Below are 15331 nucleotides of genomic sequence, written 5' to 3' on the forward strand. Positions count from 1 at the left end.
CGTGCCTTGTGGGTGACAGCGGAGCCGTGGAAGCGGGCGACTGCGTCCGGCCGAGGCGTGCTGTTGCGGGCCGGTCGCTTCCCGTGTTCGCCGAGCCGCTGCGTGAATGTCTGTGGTAGCACAGGGGGAAAAGCAGGAAAGAGCAAAGTAAAATGCGAGAAGGGCGGCTTGTACGGGAGCCAGCCGGCGTTAGGAGTATGGCATGGGGTAACTTTCACACGCTTGCATACGTTTGAAGGTCTTTAGTGGGAGTTATAATGCTTTACTGTGTCTCTTTAGTAACTTTATTTTTTTCAGCTGAAGAGAGTTAAAACCACTGCCCGTGTGAAATCGGTGGGGTATTTGTGAACGAGTACAGTCACGTCCCGATTTCAGCCTGAATATTATTTTGTCGATGTTTTAAATACATTACCAAACTCATGAAGGCTGAGTTACATCTGCTTGTACGTTTCAGTGCCTTGAATTATAATATAAAACTGTATTATTTATAACAAAACTTAAGAATAGAGCCTTCAGTTTTAGGATAAAATTGTGTAAGGTATTTTGACCCATTCCGATTTTAAAAAGTTAAATATGTTACAACAGAGAAAGGTGTGCACATTCATACGGTGTAGAGCATAAAGATGGATAAAATGAAATGTCAGTAAAACCCGAGTTGTTCTTTGGAAGGTTTCAAGTTTGTTACAGTAAGTTTTCTTACGGAAAGCTTGTTTTGGTTAGTGCCATTTAGCCCCTTTCAGCAGTGAATGGAAAGTAGTATGCTGGCGTCCATTTGTAGTTGTTTAAATCTTTTTAATTTCTTTATATTGGCTTTACAATTAGAATGAAATAATTTCAGAATGTTTCTGTTTCCATCCCAATATAGATTGTGGGGTGACCATGGACAAGAAGCTTTAGAATCGGCGCATGTTTGTGTGATAAATGCGACAGCAACAGGAACAGAAGTACTCAAAAACTTAGTACTACCAGGTAAGCAGATACTGCATCTGCATTTTCTTTGTAATGTATCTGATAATTTCATAATTTCATAGTAAATTTTTTTCCCCCCCAAGGTATTGGTTCATTTACAATTGTCGATGGGAATCGGGTCTCTGGAGAAGATGTTGGAAATAAGTAGGTTTGTTACTAGTTTCTGATACTTCTCAATTTGTAACAGTACTTGTTAAGTACTTCTATCTCTGTACTTGTTAAGAAATCCTATAAAATTCTTAATAATTTTAAAAGCCTCTCTATGTTTCTCCAAGTCTGTTGTGGTTTTGGATGTTTGTGACACATACAGCGTGCACGATGGTTTTGATATTAGCTGCTAAATTTTACTCTTTTTTTTTTGTTGTTGTTGCTGTTTTTGTATCTTATATTTGCTTCACGCACCAGGTTTAAAAAGGCAATGGTCTACTCAGTATAAAAGTATTTGCTGTAATCTTGGAATATGACAGGGCAAGATTTGCTTGTGTTTCAGCATGGCTAAATGTATTTTATGTAATCTTGAAAACAGCTTGCTTTTCATTAGTTTATCATTGTGAAACTGTGACTGATAGCCATTTATTAGCTTTCATAGCTTTGAAAGGCTACATGCAGCAGGGGAAAGGATAAGAATCTCTTTACAAATCCTGTAAAAAATGATTTGTTTACTGATTTTAGATCACATTGTCTTAAGGTTGAGGTACATACCCACAAATACATGCCTACTTACAGGGGTTATATGGGAGGGAAGGATATTCCATTACCTGAAGAAATGAATACTACTGGGTCTTCAATTAGCCTAGTGAAAAAGAATCTGCAGTGTGATCCTGGCTTCTAGAGGGGTTTGGCATGTCTTATTTTTGAGATTTGTGGCTCAGGCCTTGGAAAGTTTCCTTAAGAAACTGATCATGAGGAAAATATAACAGTGGTGGGCAGAAGTAAAGCACATTTAAGGGTGAACTTGGTTTGTAATGTATTACAGTCAGCAACATATTCTGCATTACAAAATGTATCTTTAATGTTGTTTTTCTTCAAAATAAAACTTCATATGTAACTCTTTTTCTTGTGTCCTTTTCAGTTTCTTTCTACAAAAAAGCCATATTGGTCAGGTAAGGATATAACAAATGTCACTTTAGGTGAACTGAAAGCATGAAAGTGTTGAGTAAATACACAAATGCAGTATTATGAATAATGCTAAAACCATGTACGTATAGGTTAAAATCTATTTATTCTTTGACCAAATTCCCCATGCTTATTTTTAAATTGCTCATAAGTGCATAGATAAGCAATTCTGGCAAGACTGAATGGAAAAAATGAACAGGATATGGTTAAGAAAAGCTTTGGAAGGATAAGGTGGAAGAGAATTGTGCTTGAAGGAGTAAAGCTAAGAGTAGAGAGGTGGATGGGGGGAAAAATCACAAACCCAATAGAGTATAAAAGGCATAGGTAACTCCTGGAAATTAATAAAAAGCTGTCACACATTTCTTGTTTTTGAAATGGTATTTCTAACAATGGTCTCAAACAAGTGCCTGCTGTTAAGGGATTTATTTTTTATTCAGATAAGCAAGGCTTGGAATAAGAAATCCTAGCTTATGAAGAAGTCCTTTTTTCTTTTTTTTTTAAGCATGTAGCATATGTAGTGCTGATATACTAGATAAATTACGTTTCAAGAGCTTAAACGTTGTTTTGATTGTTCTGAAACAGAATCGTGCCCAGAGTGCCACAGAGCTCTTGCAAGAATTGAATAATGATGTTTCTGGAAACTTTGTCGAAGAGGTTTGTTTTCCTAAATTAGTTGTGTGTTTCTTGTTACACAATGTGATAAAAGTATGAAATAATAGCTATGTATTGTCTTTGTAATGTTGCAGTTTAAGTAGCTTTATGATAAAACAATATCTGAGGAAGATCCTAAGTTATTTGCAAAAAGTCAATTTATGTATTTTAACATTACTTTATAACTTCCTCGTAATTTTATAGCTTTCACTTAACACTTTACATGTAATGTTGAACGGACTTGCTGTGTATGCAGAAATTTTCAGTGTTTCCTGACATTCTTTTTTTCCTACTTTTAGAGTCCAGAAAAACTTCTAGACAATGACCCTTCCTTTTTTAATCGGTTTAACTTGGTGGTTGCAACGCAACTATCAGAAAGGTAAAGAGTCATCTAAAGTTGTTTTTATTCAGTTGTAAAAGCAGGTTTCAACTGCAGGCTCTTCTTGCAGCAAAACTTACACAAACCAGAACTCTGTTGTTGTGAAGGAAGGTTACAGTAAATGATGGCATTTTTCTGTGGCAGTTTTTATATGTTAATACATAGTTTAAAATCTCTTTCAGATCCATGCCTGACTTCTAGGTGCTGTCTCTGGTTGTATTTGTCTATGTCAAGTACTCTTTTGTAGTGAAAGTTGTTCCTGATCCAAAACCGCTACAAGTGTTCTTATGTAAACCCTAACAGATAATAGGGTCTATGATACCTTTAGATTTTTGCAAATGTATTTTATCCTTTGTATAGCTCTTTCCATTCTACCCATGTATGTAATTATATTGCCCATCTCAACTTTGTCAAGACCAGAAGTTCTTGATTTTTATTTTTTTGACCTTTTAAAAAAAAGGCCGCTTGCATGCTGCCTTCCAGCCTTCCAGCCAACGGTACAAATGAAAAATGACAACTCTCAGAGTATTGAGAAACTTGATGGAGTAGAGCATGCTTCTGTTTCAGTAGGCAAGCTGCCTCCCCAGAGGCAAGAGATTGCTGCGTAGTTGAATAGTTAAACCTTGCTTTTGTAAGAAAGTTGTTAATGCTTTATATATTTTCTCCCTCCGCCTACTTACAGAGGAGCTAGAGATACTGTCTCTTGCAGAAATAAGAGCCAACTTGGCCTCTTTGAAGTGGTGATTCTCTTGCAGACATTCGTGAATGAAGAGTATTTTTAATGTGCTATTCAAAACCCCTCTGATTCGCATTGTCCTTACTGGAAGTTATGTTTGTATAACACACAGATCTAATTTTTTTCCTTCCCTCTCCCCCCCCCGCCCCTTTACAACTCAGTGAAATTTTTTCTCTAATTGATATTTGAAGGATGGAGTTAAGTAAGGTAATGGATAAATACATTTCTAACCTAGTGTAAATTCACATATAAAATTAATGACTTTAAATGTGCTTAGAATCATAATGATACTAGAGTTCTCTTATAGAAAATATCTCTTTCACAAGTGATTTGTACAAGAGTTAATTTTATAGTTAACTGTTATCCTCTTGTACATCTCAAAAAAAAAAAAATGTTTTTCCTTACAGTACATTGCTGCGCTTGGCTGAACTTCTCTGGAATTATAATGTTCCTCTGCTGGTCTGCAGGACTTATGGACTCGTTGGTTATATGAGAGTCATTATTAAAGAACATACAGGTTAGAGGGTTTTCTGAGATAAAGACTTTTAGAAAAGGTTTAAACCTTCAGTATGTAATGTCACTTTGATTCCCTCCATCTTTATCTTGTGATGTATTTAGTATTTAAGTCTTACGTAGTTTGCAGTTCATCACCAGGAGCATTCTTTGAGGAATTCATAGAAATTATGGACTGTAAGAAATAGTAAAATTGGAGATTATCCTGACATTAAAGTTAACTTGCACAAAACACTTACTTTGAGAATTGAGCTGTTAATCGAGCAGGGGGTGCACTGCATTTGATGTGTAACTCTGTTTTGAAGGCCGGGCATAAAACTGTGAAATGCATGTGTAATTTTTTTTCACAGTTGTTGAATCTCATCCTGACAATATGTTAGAAGATCTGAGACTGGACAAACCATTTCCAGAACTCAGGGAACACGTTCAGTCTTATGACTTGGATCGCATGGACAAAAAGGTTGGTATGTGGTTTGCACTGTGTGCTTTAAGACAGATGCAGACACAGAACAGGGGTTCCATGAAAATGACTCTTGCAAGATGACTTTTTTTAGTGCTGAGTCTCATCTGAGCAGAGGCAACTGTACAATGTTACGAGGTACTATTTTTTTGCCTCTGCCCCAAATGTTACAGTTAGTATTTAAATCTTAAGCAAATGGGGTCTTGGGAATATTCTTGGACAACTTGATCTTTTGTTAGATTGATTCTTGCTCACATCCCCCTTTTTATGATTTTTATGATTACCTACTGCTGCAGAGCTTTGCAGTGTGGGTATAGATGCATAACGTTAGAGAATGTTATTTCTGAATCAAAATCTGGAACATGTCCTGTGTTTTTACAACAGTGGCAGGGATGTTAGCAGTTTACATTTAAAATAGGTTTTTAATTTGTCTCCTGTTTTTCTTTTCTCAACTTGACAAAGATTTCTCTGTTGTTTAATTACAGGATCATAGCCACACTCCGTGGATTGTGATTGTAGCCAAGTATCTTACAAAATGGTTCAACGAGGTATATTGCAAAACTGCATAAGTCATCGGTCTGTTGTTGTTATGCTTTAGATACGTCTCTTATAAACTAGATAATTATTTTGGCAATGTGTAGCAAATAAAGAAAACAAGGTGGAATCATAAAAAAAAATAAATTACTGATGGAAGCACAAGTGAATGTATGTGAACAGTGGCAAACTCCTAGAGTTCATCAGTCTGAACACAATGAGGTTAGTAGTAGATATTTTAAAGAAAAATGTTTTTGTGTTTTTAAATTTAGGGGAGTGATCAGTTGCCTAAGAGTTACAAAGAAAAAGAAGCCTTCAGACAACTGATTCGGCAAGGTAATGTATGTCCTAGGAGTCACTTGTTCATACTGGCAGAAATATCTAAGGCAATATCTGAAAAAGAAGTTCTCTCAAGGTTAACTTACGAAAATCTGCTGGCATATACAGTATGATTCTTCTGATAAATGATTGTTTTATACAGGTGGATTTTAAGATCCCAGGTTTGCTTATAAATGCAATTTGGCAGTGTTTCTTACTGTTTGCTGTTTAAGGTCAAGAGTTTGTTTTGGTTTGGGTAGGAGGAGAACCTTAAGGGAAAATCCTGTAGAAGATATTGATGTTTAACATGGAAAATGTGACAAAGAGGAAAGCAAGTGGCTTTTGACACTGAAATTGTTATTAACCTCAAGAATTTGGTTGGTCAGTTGACCCACCAAACTGTTGGTAATCATTGCAGCCCTAAGTAACTAGTCTAGTGGGAGAAAGATTGTGTAGCTACTGAATACACTGTAACCAGTATGTGAACAGACTTCATTTTTGCAGATGTTTCAATCTAACACCTTTTGCAGCTGCTAAAATTAATGAGGCATTTTTAAGATCTAGAAATACATTATCTTAAATGACTGTGGAATAAAAACATTAGCTGAATTTTTTGCATTTCTTCATTTAAAACTGGCCTATGTGCAAATTGCTGAGTGGTTTTGTCATCCTTATCCCCAGGTTGGGCTAGGGAACTGATCTGACCTGTAGTAATTACTACAGGTAATTTCCATTTCTTGGTCTGGCTTGCTGTGTGGGTTCATAAGCGTTTGCCAAATTTGACAAAAACACCCCAACACAGTGTGACTGGGGATGGGAAGGAGAGTTGAATTGCCTTTTTACCACCATCTACATTAATATAGTTATTTTGACACTTATCCTCTTTCTCAAACAAATAAATGGGTATTTTTTGGTAAGAACCTTCTATTTAACATCACAGGAATACTAATCATATGCAGAATGTATATGTAGTTAGTTTTATCAATACATCTTACTCATAATTCATTTTTTTGCTGATCAGTTATTGTGCCACAAATAAATACAAAGCCAGTCTGCTCTGTTGGCAAGACCTAAATGATGAGATGTAATTCAGGGGATTTTGTATTTTTAATTTTTTTTTCAATAAGGTATCTTAAAGAATGAAAATGGGACCCCAGAAGATGAGGAAAACTTTGAAGAAGCTATAAAAAATGTGAACACAGCCTTAAATACCACAGAGGTAAAATAAACATTTATTTGACAAAATTTAAGAAATTTTAGCTACCTTGTTTTTTCAGAACATATTCTGCACTTTTAGGACAGGACTTCAGTTTGCAACACTTACGTTTAGGTAAAACAGGATTAGTACAATTTTAAATATTGAAATAATGTGTAATAAAATAGACCTAGACTAGGTGGCACTGTAACTTAGGGAAATTCTTTTATTTCCTTGCTCATGCAAGGAAGCTTGAGCTGAAGACTTGAATTCCAGTATAGGATGAGTCAGTAACCAGTGTTCATTAGTAGCGTATTCCTATCTTAGACTTTGTCAGATTTTCTTTTACAAGTTAAACTGTAAAGTGTTTGGTACAATTATAAAGAATTAGCAGTCACTGGTGTGGATGATGGCAGATTTAAATACAGCATTTGTTGAAATTCTGCTATATTGAAGCCACTTGCTATAGTATTTATTCTGTATAGAAGTGCTGCAAGAGACCTTTGACTTGGCAAATTCAGTACTTCCCTCTTGAAGAAACACGTTACGAAATGCCTCTCATAAACTGATGAAGCTTAAAAACATCAAAAGTGACGTTTTCATTGTTTTAAAATAATCCTGAAGTAGTAACTTGTGGTTTAGAATTGACCTCTGATTTCCTTAATCTCTCATCCGTGGTAAACTGCAAAATCTACATAAGGTAAAAGCACATTCATTCTGTGATTCTTTCTAGATTACATTTAATTTTTATTTGAATTGTGCTGATCCTCGCTTGGGTCAGTTATTTTTCCCAAGAAAGCAAAAGGTAAAACTTGGTGCTGACATCTGAGCCACTACAACCTGTGTCCCAGGCTACCAGTGATTTATTTCAGTTTGTGCCATACTGAACTGCAGCAATTAAGGAGTTTAAGGAGTCAAAACACTTCTACTTTTGCAGCCCTTCTTCACTTCCCCGGCCTTTTTGTTCCTCTGTGTCTAGCAGGTAGGATGGGCAGCTGGGACTGGTAGTACCTTCTGCTGATGCTGCTACCAGTTTTGGGTTTTTTTAAAATCTGCCATGTAGATGATGGAAATGAAGTGAGATTCTGTTTGTAATATTCATACTGATCAGAAGCATGTGCCTTCTTCTCAGGCAATGCTATTACTGGAAATGTGTCTGAGAAGCACTGCCTAAGATTCAGAAGGGATTTTGATACGAAACTCTGAGGTCGCTTAGGGTTGGATTTCCTATGTAATGGGTGTTGAGATAATTCAAGACATGGAAAGTCACGTAAATACAAATCCAAGTTACTTTTTTTTCCATAGATTCCAAGATGCGTTGAAGAGATATTTAATGATGATTGCTGCATCTATCTTACTGAGCAGGTAATGAGTAATTAAGGGTAAGGCTTAAATGTAGAAAAAGTGTCATAAATAACATTGGTGTTACATGACTGTCTCCTGTGCATTTGCAGTCACCCTCCTTCTGGATTTTGGCTCGAGCTGTAAAGGAATTTGTGGCAAATGAGGGGCAAGGAAGCTTGCCTGTCCGGGGCACTATTCCTGATATGATAGCAGACTCCAATAAATTTATCAAATTGCAAAATGTGTAAGTATAAAACTTTCTCTGTAATAGTTACTAATGATGATAAATGGTGATGACTTCAGACCTCACAAAGTGTGTTTAATTCCTGTATTTAAAAAAAAAAAATGTGTGTTTCTGGGAATGGGGTGATGAGGGGTGTGGGAAGCACGGCAGCCTTGGGGCTGTCTGCTCCCTGTATAGATGCTTTCTGCTGTTTGGAACCAAGGCCTAAGCTTTCAGTGCATCCCAGTTTCCTAAGTTTGGCTAGTACATTATCATTTTTCTTAGTTTCAGATCTAGTAAAGACCGTCTTATAGATAGTAGATCCCATAGCCCAGCTACTGCTGTCCAAAGCAAATTGTTGCTTAAACGCAGCCTTTGTTTTTTCTCCTCAATATGTATGTCAACCTGGTTACAGAAATTCTGGTTTCCTAGGTATTTAATCCTAAATACTTAATTCTAGTTAATGCCCTTTGAAGGGATTGCTTGGTAGATGAGGAGGAGTGTGAATGGACATTAACTGCAAATTCTAAACAGCATCAGTGTGGATCAAGATTTTAGGAAGGCCATCTTTGAATGCATGTATCCTCAACATGCATTATTGCTTACTATTACTGTGCATCCTGGACATGATGCAAATTATTGTGCCAGAAAGACTTTCTTACATTTGTTACCACATTTTTTTGCAGTTGATTGCTGATTCCTCTTTTTTTGTCTCTAAAAAGAAGCAGTATCTTGCAGAAGGCTTTGTTAAATTTACTGTCTGTGCAATTGTACTGTTGAATTGTTGAAATAGGAAAGTATTATTTCTAATAGATTGTGATTGTTTCTCCGTATCTGAAATACAGCCTCTACTCGAAAAAGAATTGTGTGTCTAATACTGTTTACTAATCAAAATGAAATCTCTAATTTTAGATGTGCATTCCTCAGAACTGTGACAAATAGCGTTAAAGATGGATATAAAAATACAAATCTGTTACATGTCTAAAATAATTGATTGCTATTGCTTCATGGAAGTTACTCTGTGTAATGACAGTACAGCAAAGAACTTGTATCATTATTTTACTAAATGAAACCATAATTGCTTGAATTTGCACAGATACCCTAATTTGTAAATCTGAATTCTATAAGCATCAGTCCTGAGTTTCCAGATCATTGTGTACTTCAGTTCTCAATTCCAATAAGTATTACAGAGTTTTAATTTGCAGATAAAACAATTAATGTTCCTTAAAATGAGCTCGTAAATTGAAATTTTATTAAATACTGTGTTGTTGAGTTGTTTGCATTGTCATAGGTCTTAATGGAACTAATATGCTATGGCTCCAAATAATAAAATACAGAAATCAATGAAATATTATAAGTCTAATGAAGGACATAGAGCTGTTCTGAAACTACTTAATATTCTTCCTCTGACTGTTTGTAGTAATACTCATTTTAATTTTAACGAGTTTCTAAGCCACACGTTTAGTGAACAGCTCAGCCATGCCGAACAGTCACAGAGGGAGGTAATAAGAGCATTCATGGCCTTGAGGTAGCTCACTTCCATTCATGTGGCTTGTATTTTGTCTTTATAATATAAAACACAAAGAAATGGTCTTGACTGGGAAGCTGATGGCTTTATGCTGTAATTATTAAGACTTCTTTATTATTAACAGATACCGTGAAAAAGCAAAGAAGGATATTGCTGCTGTGGGTAATCATGCTGCTAAATTGTTACAATCCCTAGGCAAGGTAATTACAAATGTATGGCCTTCCTGACAGGATAGAAATATTTTTACTTTGATGTTCTGCACAGAAATAAGTCGCAGGAGACAGATATGAAAAGAGAAGGCTTAATTACCTCATTCTCTTTAAAATGCTTAAGTAAGTTCTAATGAAATTTAATATCTGTGATCTGTTCTATTTATAATTTTTGGTTTAGTCATATAAAAGTAAAAGGCACACAGGGATATATTATTTACAATTTAAGATACTTTTTTTACAAGAACAACTAGTTCTTTCACAAAGAGTGTATGAATATCTCTGAAAATAGAAATTCTCTGGTCTTTGTATGTACTGGAATGAGTATATTCTCTCTTCTAGGCACCTGAATCTATTTCGGAGAGAGAATTAAAATTGCTTTGTGAGTATGCTTGGATTCTCTTGCTGTGTTTATGCAAATTATCAAATAATCAAAACCTTTTGAATGATAATGTAGTTACTGATCAGTAACTCAATATTTGAATTTTTCAAATAAGTGCGTAGCAGTTGCATACCTCATCTTCAGTGGAAGTAACAGATGTCCAGCATCTCTCAGTAGTGAGTATATAAAGGTTGGCTTTTAAAAGGCAGTGTGTTTTTTCAGGTCCAAACAACAGGTAGCAGATGTTTTCTACTTTCTGTGATTGGTACTTAATCAATCTTGCCCACTCTGTGATACTGACTTCAGAGTGCAGGCTCTGTAAACTTTGGCTAGTCTGAAAAGGTAAAACACCGGTGCAGTGAGTAGTACTGTTGATGGCAATTTAGGTTAGTCTGTTCTCGATGTGTGTATGTGTCCACAGAGCAGCCTGGCTAAGTCTCCCTGCAGCTGGAAAATTCTCCTGTAAGCACATAGCCAAGAGCATGCTGCCCCTGCGTTGATAAATCATTTGCTGGGAGTTTTGAGAACCTTGCAGTTAGTTGTTTTTGAGTGCTAGGTAGTAGCTGCACATTGGGTTGTTTCCTAGCAATGGTACTGGAGAAGAACCTCTTCCCCCTCATAGCTGAACTGTTAGAATATTAATTGAGAATGTGTGAGACAGAGGTAGATGTAGTGGAAGATGAAACGAACCCATGTTCATTTGCAGCATGGAAGAGGAAAACATGAAGTTTATGGCTGTGATTGATGAATTGCTATAGAAGAGCTACACATGTTGTGAGTTGCTACACTAACATGGCAGATATGTTTAGATTCCAGAAGTAAAGAAGCACAAAGTATTTCACTAAAATACTTGTGATCATAGACCCAAATGTTGTTTAATAGACTTCACTACTGCAAGCTACCCAAAGAAACAGGAAAGTATTAAATGAAATTATGATAAGTTTTAGTCTTTCATGTTCAACACATCAGAGACACAGACCTGCAAAGATTCAGTAATTGGTGACACATTGAAGTAATGTACTGCTTTCTGCACCCTCTGCTTAGGCAGCAACTCAGCTTTTCTCCGAGTAGTACGATGTAGATCTCTGTCTGAAGAATATGGTTTAAGCACTTTTAACAAGGATGAAATCAGTAAGTACTCCTTTTTGGCAAGTAACTTGAATTGCATTTTCAACTTGAAATAGTTTTGTGATCAAAAGGAATTGTGTTACACGTTCTGTTTCATTATGCAGTTTTGTAATTTGGCATCAACTAGAAGTATGGGTTTTTTAAGTCTAGAATGTTAAATTTAATTTGATTTTGAAAGTTCAAAAGTGACCATACAGATTAGTGTATGTTTTAGTTGTTTTTTTTCTTCCAGATTTTATTTTTAATAGCATATAAATAAAACATTGTTTTCTTCACTTTCTTTTCTGTACCTCAGTTGTTTCCAACAGAGCTGGAAAGGGGCTTTCACCTGACCAAAGATAAGAGAATAATTGTCTTGGCCCCTCTCAGCTTATCTTTTCAGTATGTGAACTAACAAACTAGTTACTTAATATTGCATTTTAATTCTTGAACCTGCATAAATTAAAAAAAAAAGAGGATGGCAATACTTTTTATTAAAGTTTTTGTTTAAACTGAGCTTATAGAAGTCCTCTGAATGTTTTGGACAATATGTATATACAAAGTGTGTACATTTTGTGTATACATGTGTTTTGTAATACTTACAATTTAAGTGAAAGCTCCTAGAGTTAGTTGGTAATATGCACTGTGATTTAAGTAGTAGTTAGTATTTAGAAAGACTACTGAGCTGTATGTTAAGGGATGTAAGACCTGTTGTATAATTATAGTCATTACAGTTAAATATATGTGTTTCAATCCCAAAGTTATAACTAGGGAATATCCAGTTTAATGTTATAGCAGCTGTCAGAGTTGAAACATGAATATCTTCACTGAACAGTTTATATCAAATACATACAGTAATGGTTTTGTCGTAACACTCTGAAGTCAAAATCGTGTATCTGACAGTTGACTCATTGCAATTTGCAGTTGCAGGTTGTTTTCATTAAGGTTTCTTTTTATTGCAGATTTTTGCAGTTTAAGTACATGGGAAATACTTGATTTCAAGTAATTCAAAACCTTTCTTTTTCCATTTCGTCTTCACCAGCTAACCAATTCTCTTGCTGATTTCAGTTTCCCATATGGATAACCCAGACAGTGAACTAGTGCTGTACTTGATGCTACGGGCTGTAGATAGATTTTATAAGCAGCATGGTAGATATCCAGGTATGTTAATACCAGAGGTAGTTAACCTCATCAAAAGAAATACGAGGATCCAATGGTTACTATAATACTATTTATAAACTACAAATACAGCCTTAGCTGAGGTTTTGCTTTCATATTAATACAACTTAAGAATGTGAAAATTGAAGTGAGAATTTTTTCTCCTTGGGAACTTAAGGAATTTATGTGAATTGATACCATTGAAGTGGTTTGCATGGATTATGAATCAGTTCAGCTATGCAATAATTTGTCATTATCCTGAGTAGCATCAACAGACTATTCAGTTATTACTGAATAGTTGTCTAGTATTAATAATTTATTGTATTAATCAGCTTAGAAACTTTCAGAAAAATAAAGCTGTCATTTAAACTCGTTAACTTTGAATATCATAGAATCTTTGGGTTGGAAGGGACCTTTAAAGGTCATCTAGTCCAGCCCCCCTGCAGTGAGGAGGGACACCTCGATATGGTATTACAGTTTTGTGATGAAACAGTTAACTTATTTTCCAGGTGTCTACAACTACCAGGTGGAAGATGATATTGGAAAATTAAAAGCCTGCCTTACTGGTTTCTTACAAGAACATGGGTTGTCTGTAGTGGTGAAAGATGACTATGTTCATGAGTTGTAAGTATTTTATCTTAAGTGTCACTTTGTTGGTAAAACTGACCTGAAAATATTAACTGTTACTTTGCTATCCAGTTGTCGCTACGGAGCTGCTGAGCCACATGCTATTGCTGCCTTCATAGGAGGTAAGAATGTCACTATTTCTAAGGTCTATACAAACAAACCAACCTGCTATAGTACATACGTGAGTCAGAATCTCCAGCTTTAATTACTTTGTGTTGTCAGAGCAAAGACTATAATCATAGACTCTCGTCAGAGATAGTATTAGAACAAAATCCTTCCCCTTCATTCTCCAGGTGTGACCTTCTGTGGTGTATAGAAAAAGTGGATACAGCAAGGGTTTAAAGCCAGTAAAAGAAATCAAATAAGCTTAAAAAAATAATCTCAGTAGATACATTTTTAAGCTACTAAAATTGATTTAAAAATAAAATGCTTGAAAGAAGCTTTGAGTTAAAAAGAAAGGAAAGGAATAATTGTAGAAATATTAACACAATACATTTCTTTCTTAAAAATAACACAATACACTTACTTTTAAGTATCTATTAAATATAAATAGCCTTGACTGCTTACCTGAATTCAATATGTTTTAATGGATGCTCAAAATTGATGTATTGGTTAACTTTTCTTCTTTATTTGGCTTCATGCAGTGCTGAAAAAAATTATGTATTAAATACTCTGTATGTAGGAATTTTTTTCCAATTAAGCAAAACTTGGTATGTGCCATGTTTCAGAAAAATGTGTAAAGGTAACTTCTGAAGAAATTACAGAATGTTTAATACTAACATAAGCATACGAAGGGATCACAGTGAAGTGACCCTTCAATTAATTTTACAGTTCAATTAAAAAAAAAAAATCATGTACAGTTGAACTTCTCAGTTACATTTAGAGAAGTCACAACTTGCATGGGTCTGCTCACGCATTTTTAGTCTTTGTAGGTGTATATGTACACGGAAAGTATATGCAGCAAAGCATATGTAAAGCTAACTTGTGAAGTAACAGCTTTCTGACCTTCGTTTATACTGGGAAGTACTGAAAGGCATTTTTACCTCTTAGGAGTAGTATCAGGTGCTTCCCAAGTAATTCCAGTGTAGTGAGTTCTAGATAAATAACATTCTATTACTATTACTTAAATATGACCTGCGACCTACCTTCTGGGTTTTTGTTTGTTTTTAATCTTTTTGGTTTTTTTTTTCTCTTTTACAGGAGCTGCTGCACAGGAAGTTATCAAAGTCATTACAGGGCAGTTTGTAATTTTTAATAACACCTATATTTACAGTGGAATGTCACAGACTTCAGCCACTTTCCAGCTGTAGCACAACGATCTCACATTTGTTGGCACCAGGCGCTGCTGCTGCGTTCTGTAAATACTGTGGTGTTCTGCCACTGACCGGACCGCTCTGTGTTATCTATGAATTAAAGTTCCTTTATTTGTAACGATTTTATCTTTTTTTTTTTTCCTGAGGACAAATAAAATCTTACCAAATCCTGATTTTTTTTTTTTTAAATCGAGAATTTTCGGATGCACCTTTGAAAGAAAAGAGGAGCAGCTGTGGTAAGTTGCATTTACAAATTGGCTTACCTGGTTTGCAGCAGGCTGAGTCTTCCTCAGACACACACAGAAAAGCGGCTGTTCACATTGAGGGGGAAGGCCTTGCAAAAGGTGGAGAAAGGCTAATGTAACGTTGGTGGTGGGCGGACCTGGCTGGGGGAAGAGCTAGGGAAAGCGGCATTGAGTTTTATTTTTCTGAATTAAACTCCTTTTACCGAGTTCAAGGACCTTAGGGACCGGGCGCGGGCGCCTGCAAGCGCGGTTCTTCCAGCTGCGGTCAGTAGAAGGTTCTCTTCCCGGCGCCCTCTGAGCCTGGCAAACGCAAGCGGTGACTAA

The 15331-nt window shown here is 35.8% G+C and overlaps 1 protein-coding gene across 1 annotated transcript; it reads left to right on the forward strand.

Annotated features, from left to right (window-relative positions):
* The first annotated feature begins 921 nt into the window (after positions 1-921).
* NAE1 (NEDD8 activating enzyme E1 subunit 1) lies at positions 922-14759 on the forward strand. Its single transcript, XM_010295053.1, is given in 19 exon segments — positions 922-969; positions 1053-1117; positions 2042-2072; positions 2668-2739; positions 3036-3115; positions 4259-4368; positions 4715-4824; positions 5310-5372; positions 5631-5694; positions 6804-6895; positions 8177-8236; positions 8326-8459; positions 10091-10166; positions 10518-10557; positions 11602-11688; positions 12733-12825; positions 13332-13446; positions 13522-13571; positions 14650-14759. Coding segments are annotated over 19 exon segments (1500 nt in total).
* The last annotated feature ends 572 nt before the right edge of the window (positions 14760-15331 follow it).

The sequence above is a fragment of the Phaethon lepturus genome, unplaced genomic scaffold (assembly GCF_000687285.1).
Source record: "Phaethon lepturus isolate BGI_N335 unplaced genomic scaffold, ASM68728v1 scaffold52149, whole genome shotgun sequence".
NCBI classification, from domain to species: Eukaryota; Metazoa; Chordata; class Aves; order Phaethontiformes; family Phaethontidae; genus Phaethon; species Phaethon lepturus.